Consider the following 20424-nt stretch of genomic DNA (forward strand, 5'->3'; position numbering starts at 1 on the left):
TGGAAGAGCTTCAGAAGGCACATTCAATGGACATTGGGCAACCTCAATTCATTTTGAATTGTGGCACTATCCTTTATCCAAGTCTACCTTCCTTTGCTTCCACTTTCTCATTTAGTCTACCAAGAGCTTCCTGGACAGATCCCAGTGCCCCCTCTTTCAAACTCACCGCTTGCCCAAATTTTTTTCCAAGTGCTCTAGGGGATCTTGCTATCTAAGCCCCAGGCTGCAACATTAATCCCACCATAGGACCACCTATATTCAGCTAACTGCAACAACACTTATTTATTTGATTTTCTATACCATTCTCCCAGGGGAGGTCAGAACAGTTTACATGAATTTATTCAGGCACTCAAGCATTTTTCCCTGCCTGTCCTGTGGGCTCACAATCTATCTAATGTACCTGGGGCAGTAGGGGGTTTAAGTGACTTGCCCAGGGTCACAAGGAGCAGTGTGGGTTTGAACCCACAACCTCAGGGTGCTGAGGCTGTAGTTTTAACCACTGCACCACTATAGAAATCAAAATGTAGCAAACGTGAGCCAAGTATAGGGCAATCAAGCCATTATGACATCATTGATGAGGTTGGCTCTTATTGGTAGAATGAGGCATTATGACATCACAATACCAGCTCTGGTTATCAGAGGCTGAAACATTTCATGCTATTTATTTATTCAATTTTCTCTACCATTCTCCCTGGGGAACTCAGAATGAATTTATTCAGGTACTCAAGCATTTTTCCCTGCCTGTCCTGTGGGCTCACAATCTATCTAATGTACCTGGGGCAGTAGGGGTTTAAGTGACTTGCCCAGGATCATGAGGAGCAGCGTGGGTTTGAACCCACAACCTCAGAGTGCTGAGGCTGTAGCTTTAACTACTCCACCACTCTAGAAATCAAAATGGCCGATGGCACTAAGGTTACAAAAGTAGAGGGTAACTGAATGGGAGCCTTAGACAATTGCTGGCCTAACTCAGTGAGTTGATCAATGGTTGGCCTTTTTGAGAAGTCCCTACGTTACAGTGAAAACCTGCAGAAGTTTCAGTGAAAAATTTGTGGTAAAGTCATTTCACTTGTTTTGTCAAAGTTTAAAGCAGGGGTGTCCAACCTCGGTCCTCGAGGGCCGCAATCCAGTCGGGTTTTCAAAGTTTTCCCAATGAACATGTACGAGAGATCTCTTTGCATGCACTGCCTCCATGCTAGATCTCATGCGTATTCATTGTGGAAATCCTGAAAGCCAGCCTGGCGAAGGCTGAGTTTGGACACCTCTGGTCTAAAGGATACTACAAAAAGTAGTTTGGCACATTGCATGTGGGATGAATTTACTTTGATTGTACCTGATGAATTAGAGAAATTAATAGCTAAATTCAGCCAGGGAAACTGTTTGTTTGATCCCAGTCCCACACATTTGTTGAAAGAGCGCCCATTTTAAGATTTTCTTTGGCTGTTCTCCTAGGACAGGACATTTTTCCAGCTTCCCTGGGAGCAATACTATTAACCCTAACCTTAATCCTAAAAGGTGGGAAAAAAAAAAGAGGAAAAAAACATCTTTGTTCCAATTTTAGACCATTAGCTGACATTCCTTTTTTTGGCTGGTACTTGATGCAGTAGTTTCAATGCAGTTCCAAGACTACTCCTGGTGTTTTAATGTTCTTGATCTTATGCAACCAGGATTGAGGACAGAATATTTTATAGAGAGCTGTTTGCTTGCTTTAAAACTAATGTACTTAGACAAATTACCGGTAGAGATAAAACTGCCTTATTTAGTACAACTGGACTTCTGCATTTGTCCTTGTTTGCCATGACAGTTGCACCATTTTGAATTTCCAGGCCCCAGCCGCACACATAGCGCCTACCTGTGTGCCTTCCTGCCCTTAAAGGACTATATCTACAAGAGATTCCTTGATAGATCTCTGTCATTCCAAGCAGATAAATGGAACAAATATCTAACCACCCTCATTTGAAATGCACCCTCCTACCAAACCTTTAGGAAATCAATCAAAACTTATCTCTTTGATAAGTTTCTCTGACTCCCTTCCTGCCTTGTATCTCTGATATGCCTCTGGATATATCTGACTACTCTTGACTTGCTAAGGTAACCTGAAAATCTTTTCTGTAACATCGCTGTCTATGTAAACCTCTCTGAACTGTTGTGGTACTGCGGTATACAAAAATAAAGTTGTTATTATTATTATTATTATTTGTATTCTTGATTCCATTTACATTATGGGAAATTTATGAAGATGGTTTTCTTCTTTTCTGAGAAGCAAGTCTTATCAGGTCAAAGTTTAGCAGAATATTCCAAAACTTGGGTACCGAGTTATGGTGTTCTTCAAGGTTTCCTGTTATCCCCTAGGGCAGGATGCACAAAGCTCTGGCAACCTGATAGAAAACACCGGATTGGGAGCAATTTTGACTTGATGAGCTATGCTCAGTGCAAATAGCATGCAAACAGGGCCAGCGCTAGGGAGAGGGAGGTGCAAACAGGGAAGCTGCCCTGGGCCCCACAGTTCCAAGGGGCCCCGTGGCCCGGCACCTTTTCCCTAGCACAGCCCAACATAAGCGCTGGCAGCTTTCCTCTATTCTCTCTCCATGTCGTTCCCCGTGGTTATCAACTCAAAGGTTGGTCCACTCCACTTAGTATTTTATAGACTCATAACTGAAAGTCTGATATATCATGGGTGCAGCACAAGAAAGGAAGAGATAGGGGGGTGATAGATTCCTCAAAGCATTCCATAAACAGGAGAGAATCGCATGCATTGTTTAATTTTCCGTCTGCTCAAGGTTGTAAGAGCAAGAAATCCTTTCTACATTATTGTGTCTTTGACTCAACTTATATATACCTTTTTTTTTTTTTTTTTGGAAACTGCCTTGATATCCTTGGATTATTTGGCAGTGTAACCAAATGCTCAAATAAATAAACTGTATTTTATATTGTAAATCGCTCTTTTGGAGGGACAGACTATAAAACTTGGATTATTGTTGTTAATATACAGCACCAATCCTATAGTCTGTCCAAATTAGATTGTAAGCTCTTCTTAGAAGGAACCATCTATTGCTTATTAAATGTATAGTGCTGTACATGCCTTTCAATGCTATTGAAATGATAAATAATAATAGTTGTAGTAATAATCCCTTCTGGGCTATTACACTGTGGACAATTGCTTGGTTCTCCCTTCCTCACCTTCTAACCCCTCTGGGAGGCTTATAAAGCTGATATATTATTTCATAGTGCATTCTCTCTCAGTTTCACACTTCACACTAATCCATCCCCTCCTCTCCCCCCTCCAGGAACACAATCTCCATATAATCGGATCCCCCATGTATGTCTTCAAATCATTTCTGGATGTTGTGTTGGAATGAAGAAGCCCTATGCTTTTGCACATACTCCCTATAATAAATACTTTCGCTACTCCCTCTTGTGACCATAGCTGATCAAAATCACTATTATCCAAAGCATAGGAGCCAGCTCTATAGGTGCTATGCACCCCCAATATTGAGTAAGCTCCTTTATTGTGTCCAGAAAAGGATAATTCATATTGTGCTTGGTACCCCCAACTAGTTTTAGAAATGTTGGGGCCTATGGTCCCAGGTTGAAGGATATTGGCGTATCAGTTGTTGAACATAGTGGCTCATTTAAGATATCGATATCCAGACATCCTTTAGCTCGAAGCTTGCTACTTGGGGTACTCCCATCAATTGCTGTAGCAAACATATATATCCCTGTTTCCCACCAAGCTCTAAATCCTATTCCCTGCATTCCCAGGAGAAAATTACCATTTCTCACCAAGGGCAGGTACGGAGAGGTTCTCTTCATCATGTTATACCATTTTCTACCCATCTTTCATGCCCAGCACACCGAAATGAAAAGCATATTGTTTCTGAAAATAGTAGGCACGAGAAGATCTGATATGTTCTCCGTAATGGGCCCCCCAATGGTGGAACTCATTACCACAATATATTAAAAATGAAAAGGATCTCACCTCCTTTAAAAAATCCTTAAAATCTCATCTTTTTAAAGATGCTTTTAACATTTAAATTTTAATTTGTTAAATATTCTCAGATTTTTATCTTTCCCGTTCCCCATTGTTCTCTTCCTTTTTTGTCTATTTCCTCTAAAAAAGTTGTAAGTTTCCCCTCCTTTCCTCCCAATTCAAGTTTGTCTTGTCTTCAAGAATTTTGTCATTTGGTTTGTCTTTTTTGTAATTTTACTTCTTTTAACAATTTTGTACATCGCTTAGCAAACCGAATAAGCGATTCATCAAATACGAATAAACTTGAATTTGAACTTTCCCATTCACTTGAAAAACATACGCCAGTACATGGCTTTACTTTGCAATATTTGTCAGTCTCTCCTGTCCAATCTCTCTTTCTTGCCTGTCTGAGTAAACAAGTTACCTATTATAAATTCATACACCTGGATTCCTCCATCCTCCCTTGGCGCTTGTAATAACAGATTTCATCTTCAACTTTCTCCTACCTCCAGAGAAATTCTTTAAGCATCTTATTTCACTACTAGTCTTATAGCCCGTTACATTAACGGGTGCTAGAATATATGTGTGAGTGTCTGTCTTTATTTTTTTCTCGCTCTCTCTCCTTAGCCGCTTTCTATATTTCTGTCTTTCTTTGTGTCTTTATTTTTCCTCGGCTGTCCACCCATTCTCCCTTCCTTTTACCTTCCCTGTGTCCACCACCACCTCTTCACTGCTCTCTTTATCCAGCAGCAGCCCTTCTCCCTTTTTTTAATCTCTCCCTTGTCCATCAGCACCTCTTTCCTGCTCCCCCGTCCAGCAGTATGCCTCCCTTCCTTTTTCTTCCCCCCAGCACCTCTTTCCTGCTCCCCCGTCCAGCAGTAGGCCTCCCTTCCTTTTTCTCCCCCCCCCCGGTCTCTTCCCCTGTCCAGCAGCACCTTTTACCTCAGGTCTGCCCTCCGCCGACAGCCGCCGATAGCCGCCGGCGGCCGACAGCCTCCATGCCGCCTGAAGCCGACAAAATTCTAAGCCGCGCATGCGCACTCCTACCTGCGGGGACCTACAGCACATGGAAAACGGGAGCACGCAGGTAAGAGTGCGCATGCGCGGCTTAGGGTTTTATTATATTAGATTGCAAATCTTTTTTTTTTTTCATCATTATTTTTACCAATATATTCTGGAGAAAATGTAGACATTTTACCAAGAGGTAATGTGATTTGACATACTGCCTTTCTGTGGCACAGTCAACGCAGTTTCCATTTATTATATGTGGGGACTTTCTCTTTCCCTAGTGAGCTGACAATCTCATGATTTCCTGCAGATGTCCAGGATGTGCATTTCATACGCAAGCAGTTTTTCAGGCTAATACTTGTTTTTTTTTAAATCAGGTCACAGTGCAATCAAGCTGTACACAATTTAATCAACATAACATTTCAGTCCCAAGAATTTGACCCCATAGCAAAGCTCTGCTCTTATGGCTCATTTCACAGTTTATGCCTTAATAAACCTTCATATATATTTTCTGAGGGGGCCCCTGATCCTCATATGGTTCCTATTGGCCTGCTACCCTATCAGACAAGTGAGGAAAATGTCCATATTGCTTAGACTCCTCAAACACCTCTGGAACTATGGGCACCACATGGAGTCCCAGCAGCTTATAAAATTCTATTGGTAGCCCATTAGGGCCAGGTGCTTTATCAATGACCATTTGTCTCGTTGCTGTAATAATTTCTTCTCCTCTCAAGTGATCATATAGCATATTAATGTCTTCCTCTCTCTGTGTAGGAAGACATATATATTAGTGAAAAAAATCATCTAGATCCTGCTTATCTCTACTTTGTTTCTGATAGAGCCTTTATAAAACTCTTCAAAATCTTATTAATGCCACTGTTCATGAGGATATGGGGTGCTTTTGTTGAGTGTACCGGTTTGCTGTATTCTTGTATTTGTATCTGTGAGTGATTAAAATAATTATTAAAAAAAAGAACTTTTTAGTTCTGATGATATCTGTCATATCTTGAATAAGGTGCAGATCCTGCATTGTCTGAATAAAGTATGTCAAACGTGTCTGCCCTGTTCCCAAATAAAAATAAAAAAAGATGTTAACTGTACGTCAGGGTTTTCTGTATTTCTTGGTGGAGCAGTTCATTGTGTGCTGCATTAGTGAGTGAGCATTAATTCCATCACCGTCTGTAGCTTAATCTGTCTGAACTCCCTTGTGAAGATGATTATCTCTTGATTAATTTTTTTACTTCTGAATTTCATATATGAGATTTTTCCCTCGCCTTTATAGCTTTGGCTGCTTCCCAGAAAAGCTCAGGGATGTCTGCACGCTGTTGGTTATTAATGGTGTACTCCTCCCAATTCTAGAGAAAGAATTTTTGGAAAGCAAACATATTTCCCCAGTCCTCGAGGGAATCTCCATAATGACGCATCATCCAGTCAGTGCATCATCGCTGGAGCATGATCAGAAATAGTGGGCATCTACACTGTTCATTTTTTGTCCTCCAGGAAGGACTGGAACATTATTGTGGATTCTTGCTCTTGCTCTACAAGCCTCTGTATCTTGTAGCATCTCAGTTATCTATTTTTCAGTTGACTGCCATTGTGACATTTGGTCCCACGTTGGTTTGATATCACCTGAGTTCTCCAGTTGACTGATTCCAGAACAGCCTGCTTTGCCCAGCATTTTTTCCTCCTTGTTCAGGGATTTAGACCCTCTTCACTGTAAACTTTAAGCCAAAGGGAATTAGCCGTGTGTGTGGGAGGTGGGGGGGCTTATGAGGCTATTTATATTTCACCATCTCTCTGTAACTGCTTCATGACCTCTCTCATCTTCCTTCTGTGCTGCAGGCTTATGACTGACAATCATTATTGATCTCAATAGGTAACTCCTGCCACTTGATCTGGCCTATCTTGTGTACTTTCTGAATTAATAGGTTCATAATAAGTATGTAGGCAAGCCCCACAGAATAACATCCTTAAAAGTTTCCTTTTTGATGACGCCTTTCAGAATTAAATTCAAAGATTACCGTATTTTTCGCTGTATAAGACGCATCCGACCATAAAACACACCCACCTGTCGAGGAGGAAAACCCAAGAAAAAGAAAATTCCCACTGCCCTGCCCTGCACCCCCTCTGGTAGTCTAGTGGTAGGCTGGGACTGGATTCTTATAGAGCGAAAAATGCATAGGCACCCCCTCCCTAGGCAGCACAGACACCCCCTCCCTGTAGGCAGCAGAGGCACCCCCCATAGGCAGCCCCCCTGGTACCTTTTTTTAAGTCCCCTTTCCACGCTCCTGCCTGTCTCCCTCGCCGGTCAGCTCTTCTTCAGTTTGGGCAGAGCAGCGCAGAAGGCAGGTGCGTGCCGTTCGCGTTCCTGCCTGGTCCGGTGCTGCTCCCCAATTGGCTGCAGTCAGTTCTCGCGAGTTAGCAAGAAGGAGGAGGAGATAGCCGGGCACGACACAGGATGCCCCGTCCCGAAGTTGTCATAATGCTGGCACGGAAAGCCCTCCACAAGATGTAACTCCTTGCAGCTGCTGGTTTTCCTTGGGCAGCTCCCGATGTCAGTGGAGCTGTCCTTTAAAAAATAACTTTAAACTTGTAAGACCATGTGCTCAAAGGTGCACTGTCGAGGCAGGAATGTTTGGCGAATATGTGGATAGAGGACCAGGTGACGGCATTGCAGATGTCCTCCAGTAATGTGGAGCAGAGGTGAGCCGGGGTGGTGGCCACGCCCCTGAGTTGGTGCTCACTAGGCGGGACACCGACAAATCTGCACGACAATTGCGCCCCGTGAAATGCGCACACCAATCTGAATCTACCATACGTGGATATCTGGAAAGCCCTGATTTGCTTAGACTTCTCAGGCCCCGCCTTGGGAGGGGCCTGAGGTGCCTCAAGCCCCTCCCAAGGGACGGGGCCTGAGGAGTCTGAGCAAATCAGGGCTTTCCAGATATCCACGTATGTAAAGGGTTCCCATAATCATCATGTAAACCTTACCCTAACACTAGATAGCAAGTGAATCTTTTAAGTGTAGTGTGTGTGTGTGTGTGTGGGGGTCCCCCACCCTCAAAAAGACAAAATAGTATCCGCTGTGGATTGTGATTGGGGAGGTATGGAGCACAATTGTCGGGTCACTTTCCATTCATTGCGTGCATTTGTCAGGGCGCAATGGTCATGCGCCCATTTGATGGGTCACCACACTAGGCTACTCCTCCATGTCATGAATCGGGATAGGGGGAATGAAGAAGAGGCAGCTGGGATCATGTTACACCTTACTATCGTCAATTGCATTGGCTGTCGATTGAAGCGTGGATTAAGTTCAAGTTTGGATGTTTCTGTTTTAAGGCTTTAGCAGGCTTAATTCCAGACTGTCTCTTGGAATCCTTTAATCCTTTACTGTCTCTTGGAATCCAAACATTCCAGGAAATCTCACGCACTATTCTCTTTTCTGTCTGCCAAGGGCTGTAAATTTAAAAGATTTCAACAACTTCGGCTGTCCTTTGAAGCGGCACTATGGGTTAAGGATTTGAATTCCTTAATTATGTCGACTGATTCTTATCTACAATTTTGACGTGTTGTAACATAAGAACATAAGAACATAAGCAATGCCTCTCCTGGATCAGACCCGAGGTCCATCGTGCCCAGCAGTCCACTCACGCGGCGGCCCAACAGGTCCAGGACCTGTGCAGTAATCCTCTATCTACACCCCTCTATCCCCTTTTCCAGCAGGAAATTGTCCAATCCTTTCTTGAACCCCAGTACCGTTCTCTGCCCTATTATGCTCTCTGGAAGTGCATTGGCTAAGGCTCTTAACATTTGCATCTCCTCTTCCTATAGGCTAAGGCTCTTTGCACCTGCATTGTGATGTCACAGAACTTTAGTAACATAGAAACATGATGGCAGATAAAGGCCAAATGGCCCATCCACAGCATCCACTATCTCCTCCTCTCCCATAAGAACATAAGAATATAAGCAGTGCCTCCACCGGGTCAGACCTGAGGTCCATCGTGCCCAGCAGACCGCTCACGTGGCGGCCCAACAGGTCCAGGACCTGTGCAGTAATCCTCTATTTATACCCTTCTATCCCCTTTTCCAGCAGGAAATTGTCCAATCCTTTCATAAACCCCAGTACCGTACTCTGCCCTATTACGCCCTCTGGAAGCGCATTTACAAAACGTATCTTTTTATTGAATACTTTGAAAATTAGGCATACTCTGCCTCTCTTTTCTCATCTGTTGTACTGTACTCATAACTTTTTTTTTTTTAATTTATTTATCATTTTCAAACTTATATCAAGCATATTAACTTGTACAGAAAGAAGTTAAACATAAGAACAAATTCCATCAATTTGACATTACAACATCAGAAAAGAGAAAAAAAAAATATGTTAACTTTACTCAAGTCCTACAATAGGATCCAAGATTAACAAAATGCGAGAAAGCACAGTTACTTACCGTAACAGGTGTTATCCAGGGACAGCAGGCAGATATTCTTGACTGATGGGTGACGGCACCGACGGAGCCCCGGTACGGACAATTTTAGAGTGATTGCACTCTAAGAACTTTTTAGAAAGTTCTAGCTCGGCCGCACCGCGCACGCGCGAGTGCCTTCCCGCCCGACAGAGGCGCGCGGTCCCTCAGTTAGTATAAGCCAGCTAAGAAGCCAACCCGGGGAGGTGGGTGGGACGCAAGAATATCTGCCTGCTGTCCCTGGATAACACCTGTTACGGTAAGTAACTGTGCTTTATCCCAGGACAAGCAGGCAGCATATTCTTGACTGATGGGTGACCTCTAAGCTAACAAAAAGAGGGATGGAGGGAAGGTTGGCCATTAAGAAAACAAATTTTGTAAAACAGATTGGCCGAAGTGACCATCCCTTCTGGAGAATGCATCCAGACAATAATGAGATGTAAAAGTGTGAACTGAGGACCAAGTAGCAGCTTTGCAGATTTCCTCAATAGGAGTGGAACGGAGGAAAGCTACAGATGCTGCCATTGCTCTGACTCTATGGGCCGTGACAGAACCTTCCAGTGTCAGTCCGGTCTGAGCATAACAGAATGAGATGCACGCTGCTAGCCAATTAGACAACGTACGTTTAGAAACAGGACGTCCCAATTTATTCGGATCAAAGGATAGAAAGAGTTGGGGAACTGATCTGTGGGGTTTCGTACGCTCCAGATAGTAAGCAAGAGCCCTTTTACAATCCAAAGTATGCAGAGCTTGTTCCCCAGAATGAGAATGAGGTTTTGGAAAGAAAACCGGTAGAACAATGGATTGGTTGAGATGAAATTCAGAAACAACCTTGGGGAGAAACTTTGGATGTGTACGCAGAACCACCTTGTCATGATGAAAGACCGTAAAAGGTGGATCTGCAACCAGTGCATGAAGCTCACTGACTCTCCTGGCAGAGGTAAGAGCAATAAGGAAAAGTACCTTCCAAGTGAGAAATTTGAGAGGAGAAGTAGCTAAAGGTTCAAATGGAGGCTTCATTAAAGCTGAAAGAACCACATTGAGATCCCAGATAACCGGAGGGGCTTTAAGAGGTGGTTTCACATTGAAAAGCCCACGCATGAACCTGGACACCAGGGGATGAGCTGAAAGAAGTTTTCCATGGACTGGCTCATGAAAAGCTGCAATGGCACTGAGGTGGACTCTGATGGAAGAGGACTTCAGGCCAGAATCAGACAAAGAAAGAAGATAATCCAACAACGTCTCCACCGCTAGGGAAGTGGGATCAAGATGATGAAGAAGACACCAGGAAGAAAACCTCGTCCACTTTTGATGGTAACATTGTAGAGTGGCTGGTTTCCTGGAGGCATTCAGAATGGAACGAACGGGCTGAGATAAAAGAGTATCAGTCGAGTTCAGCCCGAGAGATACCAAGCCATCAGGTGTAGAGACTGGAGGTTGGGATGCAGAAGGGTTCCCTGCTGTTGCGTAAGCAGAGAAGGAAACAGAGGAAGAAGAAAAGGTTCCCTGGAACTGAGTTGAAGTAGAAGGGAGAACCAATGTTGCCTGGGCCACCTTGGAGCAATCAGAATCATGGTGGCTCGTTCCCTCTTGAGCTTGAACAAGGTTCTCAACATGAGAGGCAGAGGAGGGAAGGCGTACAGGAACTGATTCGACCAGTTGAGGAGAAAAGCATCTGCTGTTAGACGGTGTGGAGAGTAAAGTCTGGAGCAGAATAGGGGCAGCTGATGATTGTGAGGAGCTGCAAAGAGGTCTATCTGAGGAGTGCCCCATTGATCGAAGATAGACTGTAGAGTTACAGGATCGAGTGTCCACTCGTGAGGTTGGAGAATTCTGCTGAGTTTGTCCGCTAAGGAATTCTGTTTCCCCTGAATGTAGATAGCTTTCAGGAAGAGATGGTGATCTATGGCCCAAGTCCATATCTTCTGGGCTTCCTGGCATAAAAGGCGAGAGCCTGTCCCACCCTGTTTGTTGATGTAGTACATCGCAACTTGATTGTCTGTGCACAACAGAAGGACCTGAGGAAAGAGAAGGTGTTGGAAGGCCTTGAGGGCGTAAAACATCGCTCTGAGTTCCAGGAAATTGATTTGATGCTTCCTCTCCTGGGCTGACCAAAGACCTTGAGTCTGGAACTCGTTCAAGTGAGCTCCCCATGCATACAGAGAGGCGTCGGTGGTGATGACTAGTTGATGAGGAGGCTGATGGAACAGAAGACCTCTGGATAGATTTGAGGATACCAACCACCATTGAAGAGACTGACGAAGAGATGATGTCACAGATATGTGTCGTGAGCAAGGGTCCGACGCTTGGGACCACTGGGTAGCAAGGGTCCATTGAGGAGTGCGCAGGTGAAGACGGGCATGAGGTGTGACATGAACTGTGGATGCCATGTGTCCCAAGAGTACCATCATTTGTCTTGCTGAGATGGACGGCAGAGGAAGTACCTGGTGACATAGAGACTGAAGAGTCTGGAGACGATTGGATGGTAAGAAAGCTCTCATGAGGAGTGTATCTAGGATCGCTCCAATGAATTGAAGTCTCTGAGTGGGAATGATATGAGATTTGGGTAGATTGATCTCGAATCCCAGAAGTTGTAGAAACTGGATGGTTTGGTTGGTGGCCAGAAGGACCGCTTGAGCAGAAGTGGCTTTGATCAACCAATCGTCCAGGTAAGGAAATACATGCAGGTGGTGAGAGCGTAGAAATGCCGCTACCACAATGAGACATTTGGTGAATACCCTTGGAGATGAGGCAAGACCGAAGGGCAGCACCTTGTACTGGTAATGACAATGATTGATCATGAATCGGAGATATGGTCTTGAGGTTACATTGATCGGTATGTGAGTGTAAGCCTCTTTGAGATCGAGGGAGCATAGCCAGTCGTTTTGATTTAGAAGGGGATAAAGGATGGCTAAAGAAAGCATCTTGAATTTTTCTTTTACTAGATGAATGTTGAGATCGCGAAGATCCAGGATGGGTCTGAGATCTCCTGTCTTTTTGGGAACTAGAAAGTAACGGGAGTAGAATCCCTGCCCCTTTTGATCTAGAGGAACTTCCTCTATAGCGTTCAGAAGGAGGAGGGATTGGACCTCCTGAATAAGGAGGGCCGATTGAGGACTGTTCAAAGCAGACTCTTTTGGCAGGTTTTGAGGTGGAAGAGTCTGAAAGTTGAGAGAATAGCCGTGGCGGATGATGTTGAGGACCCATTGGTCCGAAGTGATTACTTCCCACCGGCTGAGGAACAGAGAAAGTCGACCTCCTATAGGCTGAGGCAGGAGAGCAGGAATAGGGATACTGGCTATACTGCGGAGAATGAAGTCAAAAGGGCTGTGACTTCTGCTGAGGAGGTTGTTTTACAGCTTGTTGCTGCTGCTGTTGTCTGGGAGGCTGACGTTGCTGTTGCCTCTGACGCCTAGGTTGTTGAGCAGTGGTAGTCAATGGACGAGCTGTGAAGCGGCGTTGATAGGCCGATTGCTGCCTGTATGGTCTTGGCGGAGGAGGCTTCTTTTTATTCTTGAGCAGGGTATCCCAGCGCGTCTCATGAGCAGAGAGCTTTTGTGTGGTTGAGTCCATGGAATCCCCAAAGAGCTCATCCCCTAGACATGGGGCATTGGCTAACCGATCTTGATGGTTAACATCAAGCTCGGATACCCGAAGCCAGGCCAAACGACGCATAGCTACTGACATTGCTGTCGCTCTGGATGTAAGTTCAAAGGTGTCATATATTGATCTAACCATAAACTTACGCAATTGGAGAAGAGACGACAAGCATGTGTGAAAAGCGGGATGCTTTCGTGAAGGAAGATATTTCTCGAAAGAAGCCATGGTGGTAAGGAGATGCTTTAAATAAAAAGAAAAATGAAAAGCATAATTACTAGCCCTATTTGCTAACATAGCATTTTGGTAGAGCCTCTTACCAAATTTATCCATGGCCCTTCCTTCTCTGCCAGGAGGGACAGATGCATATACACTGGCTCCTGAAGTCTTTTTAAGGGTGGATTCGACAAATAAGGATTCATGTGGTAGTTGAGGTTTGTCGAACCCAGGAATGGGAATTACCTTATATAGAGAATCCAGTTTACGTGGGGCCCCTGGGACAGTTAGAGGAGTCTCTAAATTCTTATAGAAAGTTTCCCTCAAGATATCATGAAGGGGAAGTTTCAAAAATTCCTTTGGAGGCTGATCAAAATCAAGGGCATCCAAAAAAGCTTTAGACTTTTGGATTCAGCCTCCAAAGGAATGGACAAGGACTCACACATCTCTTTCAAAAAACTAGAGAAAGAGGAAGTGGCCTGTTTGGAGGATGGGTCAGGGACAGCCGAATCCTCCTCCTCTGAGGAACATTCTCCTTCGGAAAGAAAGGGTTCCTCTGAGTCTCCCCACAGATCAGGGTCCCTGACATGGGAAGAATGGTCCCGAGACTCAGGTGTCGACGTTTGCATGTGTCGGGTTTTGCGCACCGACTTACCCGACCTCATCGATACCGTGTCCGGAGAAGTTATCGGTCGCACCGGTGCCGAAGTCTGCACCGATTGATGGTGAGCTCTCGGCTCCGGTGCAAGGACTGGCATCGATACCGATGAGGTTAGGTGAAGCGGTACCGAAACAGTGGAAGCGGGTAACACGGGTTCCACAATCGGTATCGATACGGGTTGTTCCACAACCGGTACCGATGGCTCGGTGCGGACTGGCACCGGAAGGTTCGGTGTCATGATAGCAGGAAGGAGTCGTTCTAATTGCTCCTTAAGCTGCACCTGAAGGATGGCCGTAATGCGGTCATCGAGGGATGGCACCGGTACCGCTTTTTTCTTCTGCGGTACCTGCGGTGCCGCTCGACGCCCCGGAGATGAGGAGCCCGATGTCGAGGGACTCACCTCTATAGGGGCGGAGCGCTTCCGCTGGCGTCTTACAGGCGGCAGGATTGGACTCACTGCACTCGAGGCCGGAAGACGTTCCAGCGGGGAAGGCTTCTTAGCCGGCTTACCTGACTGTTGGGATGCCGGTGTGGAATCACGCGGCGTCGAAGACGAGGGTGCCGACTGAATCGGTGCCGAAGCCGGAGTCGAAGGAACGGGGTCGGACATCTCGGCACCGAACAACAATCGCTGTTGAATTAAGCGATTTTTTAATGTCCGTTTTTTTAAAGTAGCACAGCGGGTGCAAGAAGAGGCCTGATGCTCAGGACCCAAACACTGTAAACACCAGTTGTGTGGGTCCGTGAGAGATATAGGCCTAGCACACCGCTGGCACTTTTTAAAACCCGGTTGAGGGGGCATGAAAGGAAAAACGGCTTCCGCCAAATCGAAGGCCGAGGCTTCGATGGTGGCAGAAGGCCCCGCCGGGGAAAACCGAAAATTGAAGAAAAAAATAAAAGTTTTTTTTTTTTTTTTTTTTTTTTTAAACACAAGAAAAGAAAGAAAAAAGGCAAATGAAGCCAAACGTTTACGCGAGCGGGAAGGCAAGTTAGGAAAAAATTTCAACAGCTGTTGAAAACGCGTCTTCTTAGCTCCGCGGAAACTAAGAAACTGAGGGACCGCGCGCCTCTGTCGGGCGGGAAGGCACTCGCGCGTGCGCGGTGCGGCCGAGCTAGAACTTTCTAAAAAGTTCTTAGAGTGCAATCACTCTAAAATTGTCCGTACCGGGGCTCCGTCGGTGCCGTCACCCATCAGTCAAGAATATGCTGCCTGCTTGTCCTGGGATAAAATAAGAAAATAGTCAAGGATATAAAACTGTAGAGCTGAGAGCTAATGCCTAAATTAATCTAAAGAGCTAATGATGTTCTTCCTTCAAACGAGGTAATGCCAAGATACTCATAACTTTTTGTGAACCACATAGAACTTAGTGGTAATTGCGGTATAAAAGTGAGTTTTATGTTATGTTATATGTTATGAGGTTGGCAAATCAGAGAGAAGCATTGGAGAAGTTAGCACAACAGCTTGTCCTGTATCAGAAGATCCAGTGAAGGAGAATGAGATAGAGGAAAAGTGTGAGGGGTGGAGAAGGGAAAATGCAGATGGAAAAAGTGGGTAACAAACAGAGATGCACAAAGAGGTGGAAAGAGAAAATGAGAGCAGAAGTAGGGTCCCAACGAAAGTAGGAGAAAAATAGAAACCTGGCACTTGCAATTCCTTACTAACGTCACAGTAAGCCTTTTCCAAACATATGTATATGTACAAACTCATTCTGTAAATACCGGATAGACAACTTATTGTCAGCTCATACAATCCATATGTAAATACTCAGAAATTATGCCTTACATCACACGGGGCTCCCTTTTTACCATACACTGCCTCAGTCTCAGGCGGTTCATTCCACCTCCTCACTCCGTCAGTCAGAAGCATTGACTCTCTCTAAATAACTATCTAAAAGAAGAAATATCCAATCGTTGTTTTTGAGAAGATTGTAAACAGCGCAAAAGCTTGTACACACGTAATGCGGTTGCAAGAGTTTTGAAAACAGCCATTAGCTTCCCAAGTAAAAGAAGAGCTACTGGATCACCTACCAGAGAAGTGGCCGTGTATGTTCCTGAAATGTAATATTATTGCGATGGAAGCTCCTGCAGCTTCCTCCGCTTCAGAATTACTCATATTTAGGCTGTTTGGCCCTGGTTTTGTAAAAGATGCCTAAAGTTAGATGCCTAGATCGGCACACCTAGCTAACTTACCCCCCCTTCCCCCGTTGACAAAATCATAGTGCGGTTCTTAGTGCCGGCCACGGTGGTAACAGCTCCAACGCTTATAGGAATTCTATGAGTGTTGGAGATGTTACCGCCAGGGTAAGCGCTAAGAACAGTGCTACGGTTTTGCAAAAGGGCAGGTTAATTATTTAAAAAGCTTAATCAGCGCCGATAACAAGCAATTAGCACCTCATAATTGGCTTAAATTAAAATTAATTGGGTGGTAGGCGTTTAACTCAGTAGGCGTCTACCGCTTTCAGGTAGGCATCTAGTCAAAGGTGCCTACCAAAAAGTAGGCGTAGCTAGGGGCAGATTGTGGGGGGGTGCTTTGCGTGTTAGGCACCGGTATTTAGGCCAAGAAATCCCTGGCATAAATAGGGTACACCTAAGGTTCAGATGCCTACTGGCGCCTAAATCCATTTCAGGCACTGCTAGGCCCGATTCTATAAATGGCGCCTAATTTAAGATTGACATGCACAATGCGCCTCATTCCTCGGTGCCTATGCTTATAGAATCAGGGCCTTCATGAGTTACTGATCCGGAGACGTGCTTCAAAGATGCTCATGGTTTGTTCGTTTATTGAAAGCTTCTATGACTGGGGAGTCAATTCAGAGCAGTTTACATGAGCTTCTGTAATGGTGTTACAATACATGAGCTTCTGTAAAGGTGTTACAATACAGAGTGTTTTGAGATGGTTTTCAGCACAGACACATTTATACCATAGTCAGTAATCCAGAATACATGTTTGTCTGCGCTAAATGTAATTGAAAATCTAGGGTGTTTTTTTTTTCCTTTACTCTTGGTGGATCCTGTTATGCTCAGAAGTATAACTCTAGGTTCTTGGGTACTGACTCTCCTCTCTTTCAGACGCAGGATACAGATGATGTGGAAGAGGTAGAAATCGCCATTGACAACGCAGCCTTCATGGATGATTTTTTCTTACAGGTGAGGGCAAGCCTGCTAGGTTTAACCTCGGTACAAGATTAAGGGAGTGATTTTATAAAGCTGCTTTTCCATGTGGAAAACCTTGTTTTACGCATTATTGTGGCTGATTCTGTCATTTCTTTCTCTATAACATCACCAAAATTCATCCCTTCCTTTCCGACCACATTACTAAAACCCATCTCCACCCTCATGATCACCTCCCACTTGCTTCTCAATTTCACAGGTCTCCCAGCAAACCATCTGTCTCCCCGTCGATCTGCTCACCATTCTGCTCCACGACTTATATTCAGCCGGTGTCACTATTCTCATATTAGCTCTCTCTTTAAGTCACTTCATTGGCTCATTATCCATTTTCGCATACAGTTCAAACTCCTTTTATTGACCTACAAGTGCATCAACTCTGTAGCTGCTCAGTATCTATCCACTCTTACCTCTGTCTACATTCCTCCCCAGTAACTTCGCTCATCGAGTAAGTCTCTCTTTCTCCTCTACTGCCAACTCCAGACTGTCCCTTCTATCTTGCTACATCATATGCCTGGAATAGACATTCCTGAGTTGGTATGCCAACAGTGGTGTAGTAAAGGGGGGGAGGATGGACTGCCCTGGGCGCCATGTCGGTGGGGGCATGGCACCTCTCCGCCACCACGCCACGCTCGTGCCATCCTTCCCCCCACCCCGTAACTCTGTAGATCTGTTTGTCTGTCTTGAATAGATTGTAAGCTCTGTTGAGCAGGGACCATTTCATTCTTGTTTAGTGTACAGCTCTGTGTATGGTCTAGTACAGGGGTAGGGAACTCCGGTCCTCGAGAGGCGTATTCCAGTCGGGTTTTCAGGATTTCCCCAATGAATATGCATTGAAAGCAGTTCATGCAAATAGATCTCCTGCATATTCATTGGGGAAATCCTGAAAACCCGACTGGAATACGTCTCTCGAGGACCGGAGTTCCCTACCCCTGGTCTAGTAGTTCTATAGAAATGTTTAGTAGTAGTAATAGCAGTTCTATAAAAGCACATAGGTGCCTTTTTGGACTTCTCATATAGACTTCTTACGAAACAACCTACTAAAGTCCTAATTCCACAAGTAAATACCAACTTTCTGAAATCACCTTTTATACATGTATACCAGGGGTCTCAAAGTCCCTCCTTGAGGGCCACAATCCAGTTGGGTTTTCAAGATTTCCCCAATGAATATGCATGAGATCTGTGTGCATGCACTGCTTTCAATGCATATTCATTGGGGAAATCCTGAAAACCCAATTGGATTGTGGCCCTCAAGGAGGGACTTTGAGATCCCTGATGTATACAATTTACACACAGAGATATACAGTACATACAGAAATAAGTCATAAGGATATAGTTTGGATAGGACAAAAAATATGCACTTGTATTTTTACGTTTTGTAAAAAGAATACATGTGCACGGTTTAAAAAAAAAAAGTTTTCCCTGTTGTTATATTACCTTAGAGCAGGGGTAGGCAATTCCGGTCCTTGAGAGCCAGAGCCAGGTCAGGTTTTCAGGATAGTCACAATGAATATGCACTGCCTCCTTGAGATGCAAATCTATCTCATGCATATTTATTATGGATATCCTGAAAACCTGACCTGGCTCCAGCTCTCGAGGACTGGGAATTGCCTACCCCTGCCTTAGAGGGAAATGATGAAGATTTTGAGCTTGTGTATGGGGGGGGGAGGGGATAAATGAGGAAAAGAGGAAGACTTATAAAACCTGGCAAGATCATATACTGTAAATAATACTGGCAAGTTAGATGCATTAATAAAGCTGGACAAGACAAAAATCACTTGTGTTCACCACTGACTTTACACGGAATTGTGCGCCTATATATGCGAGACCTTTTAACAATTCTGTTTTCATTACCTGGTTTATTGGTGATGCAGTGTGTTTTGACCCCTGAGGCAGGCAATATTCTCTCTGAAACACAGTACTGGGTTGGGTCTGTTATATGTGTGATTCCCAGTATGTTCCTGGTCAACTGTGTCCTCCTTGGCTTGGAAGTCCATTATTCACTCCCACTTTTGATTTATTCTGTATTGTTTGTGTAGCTGGTGTTTTCCCCACTACTGGTGGTTTGTTTCTTTAAGAAGTAAAAGGAGCACTTCAAAAAGAGTTGAAAACCAAATTCTTTTCTACAGTCTTTACTGTGTAGGATGTCGGGGAGGTATAAATTTTAGAACCAATCTGCATGAATCTAGAAGAGGTACTAGACAGAGCATATTGATAAACTACATAGCAAATCACAGGTACCTGATGGTATTCACTGTAAGAGTTCTCAAGGAACCTGAGTATGAAATTGTGGATCTGCTACCATCTGCCTTTGTACTTCAGGACTAGAAAGGAACCATTTTAATTCTGATTTTGTAAAATAATTCCAAGGATGATCTGAGTAATTATAGACTGATGAGTTAGAGATCCAGGCCCTGATTCTATAAATGGCACCTAAGTGGAAGGCAGAAAGCAATAATAGTCCTCAATGGTTACTTAGCATGTTCCTAAGTGCTCAGGAAAAAGGTTTGCGAGAGACCAGGCTTAGAGCATAGTTCCAGCAGCAGAAAATCTCTCCGTTTTCAATCCCAGCCCATGACGTGGATTCTCATTTGATAAGTTTTCCGTGACTTGCTATTTAAATCTAGCATAAGTAGTTTTAAAGAAAAACACTTGTCTGCCCTGGAGCAAGACAAAACCTTTGACGGGCCTTGACGCGTTTCGCATCCAGCTGCTTCCGAAAACCCCCGTCGCTGACTTTTATCCAACACTGGCCTGTAAAAACACAGGTTATGTATCAGGAGCACCACAAGTTAGAGATGAGGGGGTTTTTTCTTTGGTTTTTTTTTTAACCATCCATGCTTTCAGTTTAGTCAGTGTAGCAACAGGAAACAAGTTAATCCTGCTCGTTTTATAGTGTTGTGTTCTGTTGATGAAGGGGGAATCACCTCCACACGTATTTGTTCAATCACCAAGGAACGACTATATGGCTCAGTCAACATTTGATTGGGAAAGCTTCACTCACCACAAGCCTCAGAAACAGGGAGCGTCAGGAGGATGTGAAAGGCAGTAAGAGACCATCTAGATGGGAGGTCCAAGCAAGCTCATAGTTTGGGGCACTGGCGTAGTAAGGGGTGTGTGTGTGCAAAGGGGGTGGTCCGCCTCAGCCATAGTCTTTCTCAGGGTGCCGCCGTGCTAGAAGTTTCTACTGCGGCCCGGGCTGCTAAATACTCATGCAATTGGGCTGCAAAAAACTGAGGGAACGGTACGTTTAAGTGTATTACCGGCTGTATCAAGATGGAAGAAGAGATTCTCTTTCTCAAAGGACCCTCAGCCACAAGACGGCATCCGCTCAAACTCAGGGG

General features: G+C 44.6%; 1 protein-coding gene across 7 annotated transcripts in view; it reads left to right on the forward strand.

Moving 5' to 3' along the window:
• The window catches only part of STX3 (syntaxin 3), a 74568-nt gene that overhangs the window by 8150 nt on the left and 45994 nt on the right, over positions 1-20424 (forward strand). For all 7 annotated transcript variants that reach the window (XM_033920936.1, XM_033920940.1, XM_033920939.1 and 4 more), the window contains exon 2: positions 16982-17059. In XM_033920936.1, the coding sequence (XP_033776827.1) occupies positions 17039-17059 (21 nt within the window). In that variant the 5' untranslated portion in view covers positions 16982-17038. The remainder of the gene's footprint in view (positions 1-16981; positions 17060-20424) is intronic.

Source organism: Geotrypetes seraphini, chromosome 14 (assembly GCF_902459505.1).
Source record: "Geotrypetes seraphini chromosome 14, aGeoSer1.1, whole genome shotgun sequence".
Taxonomy (NCBI): domain Eukaryota; kingdom Metazoa; phylum Chordata; class Amphibia; order Gymnophiona; family Dermophiidae; genus Geotrypetes; species Geotrypetes seraphini.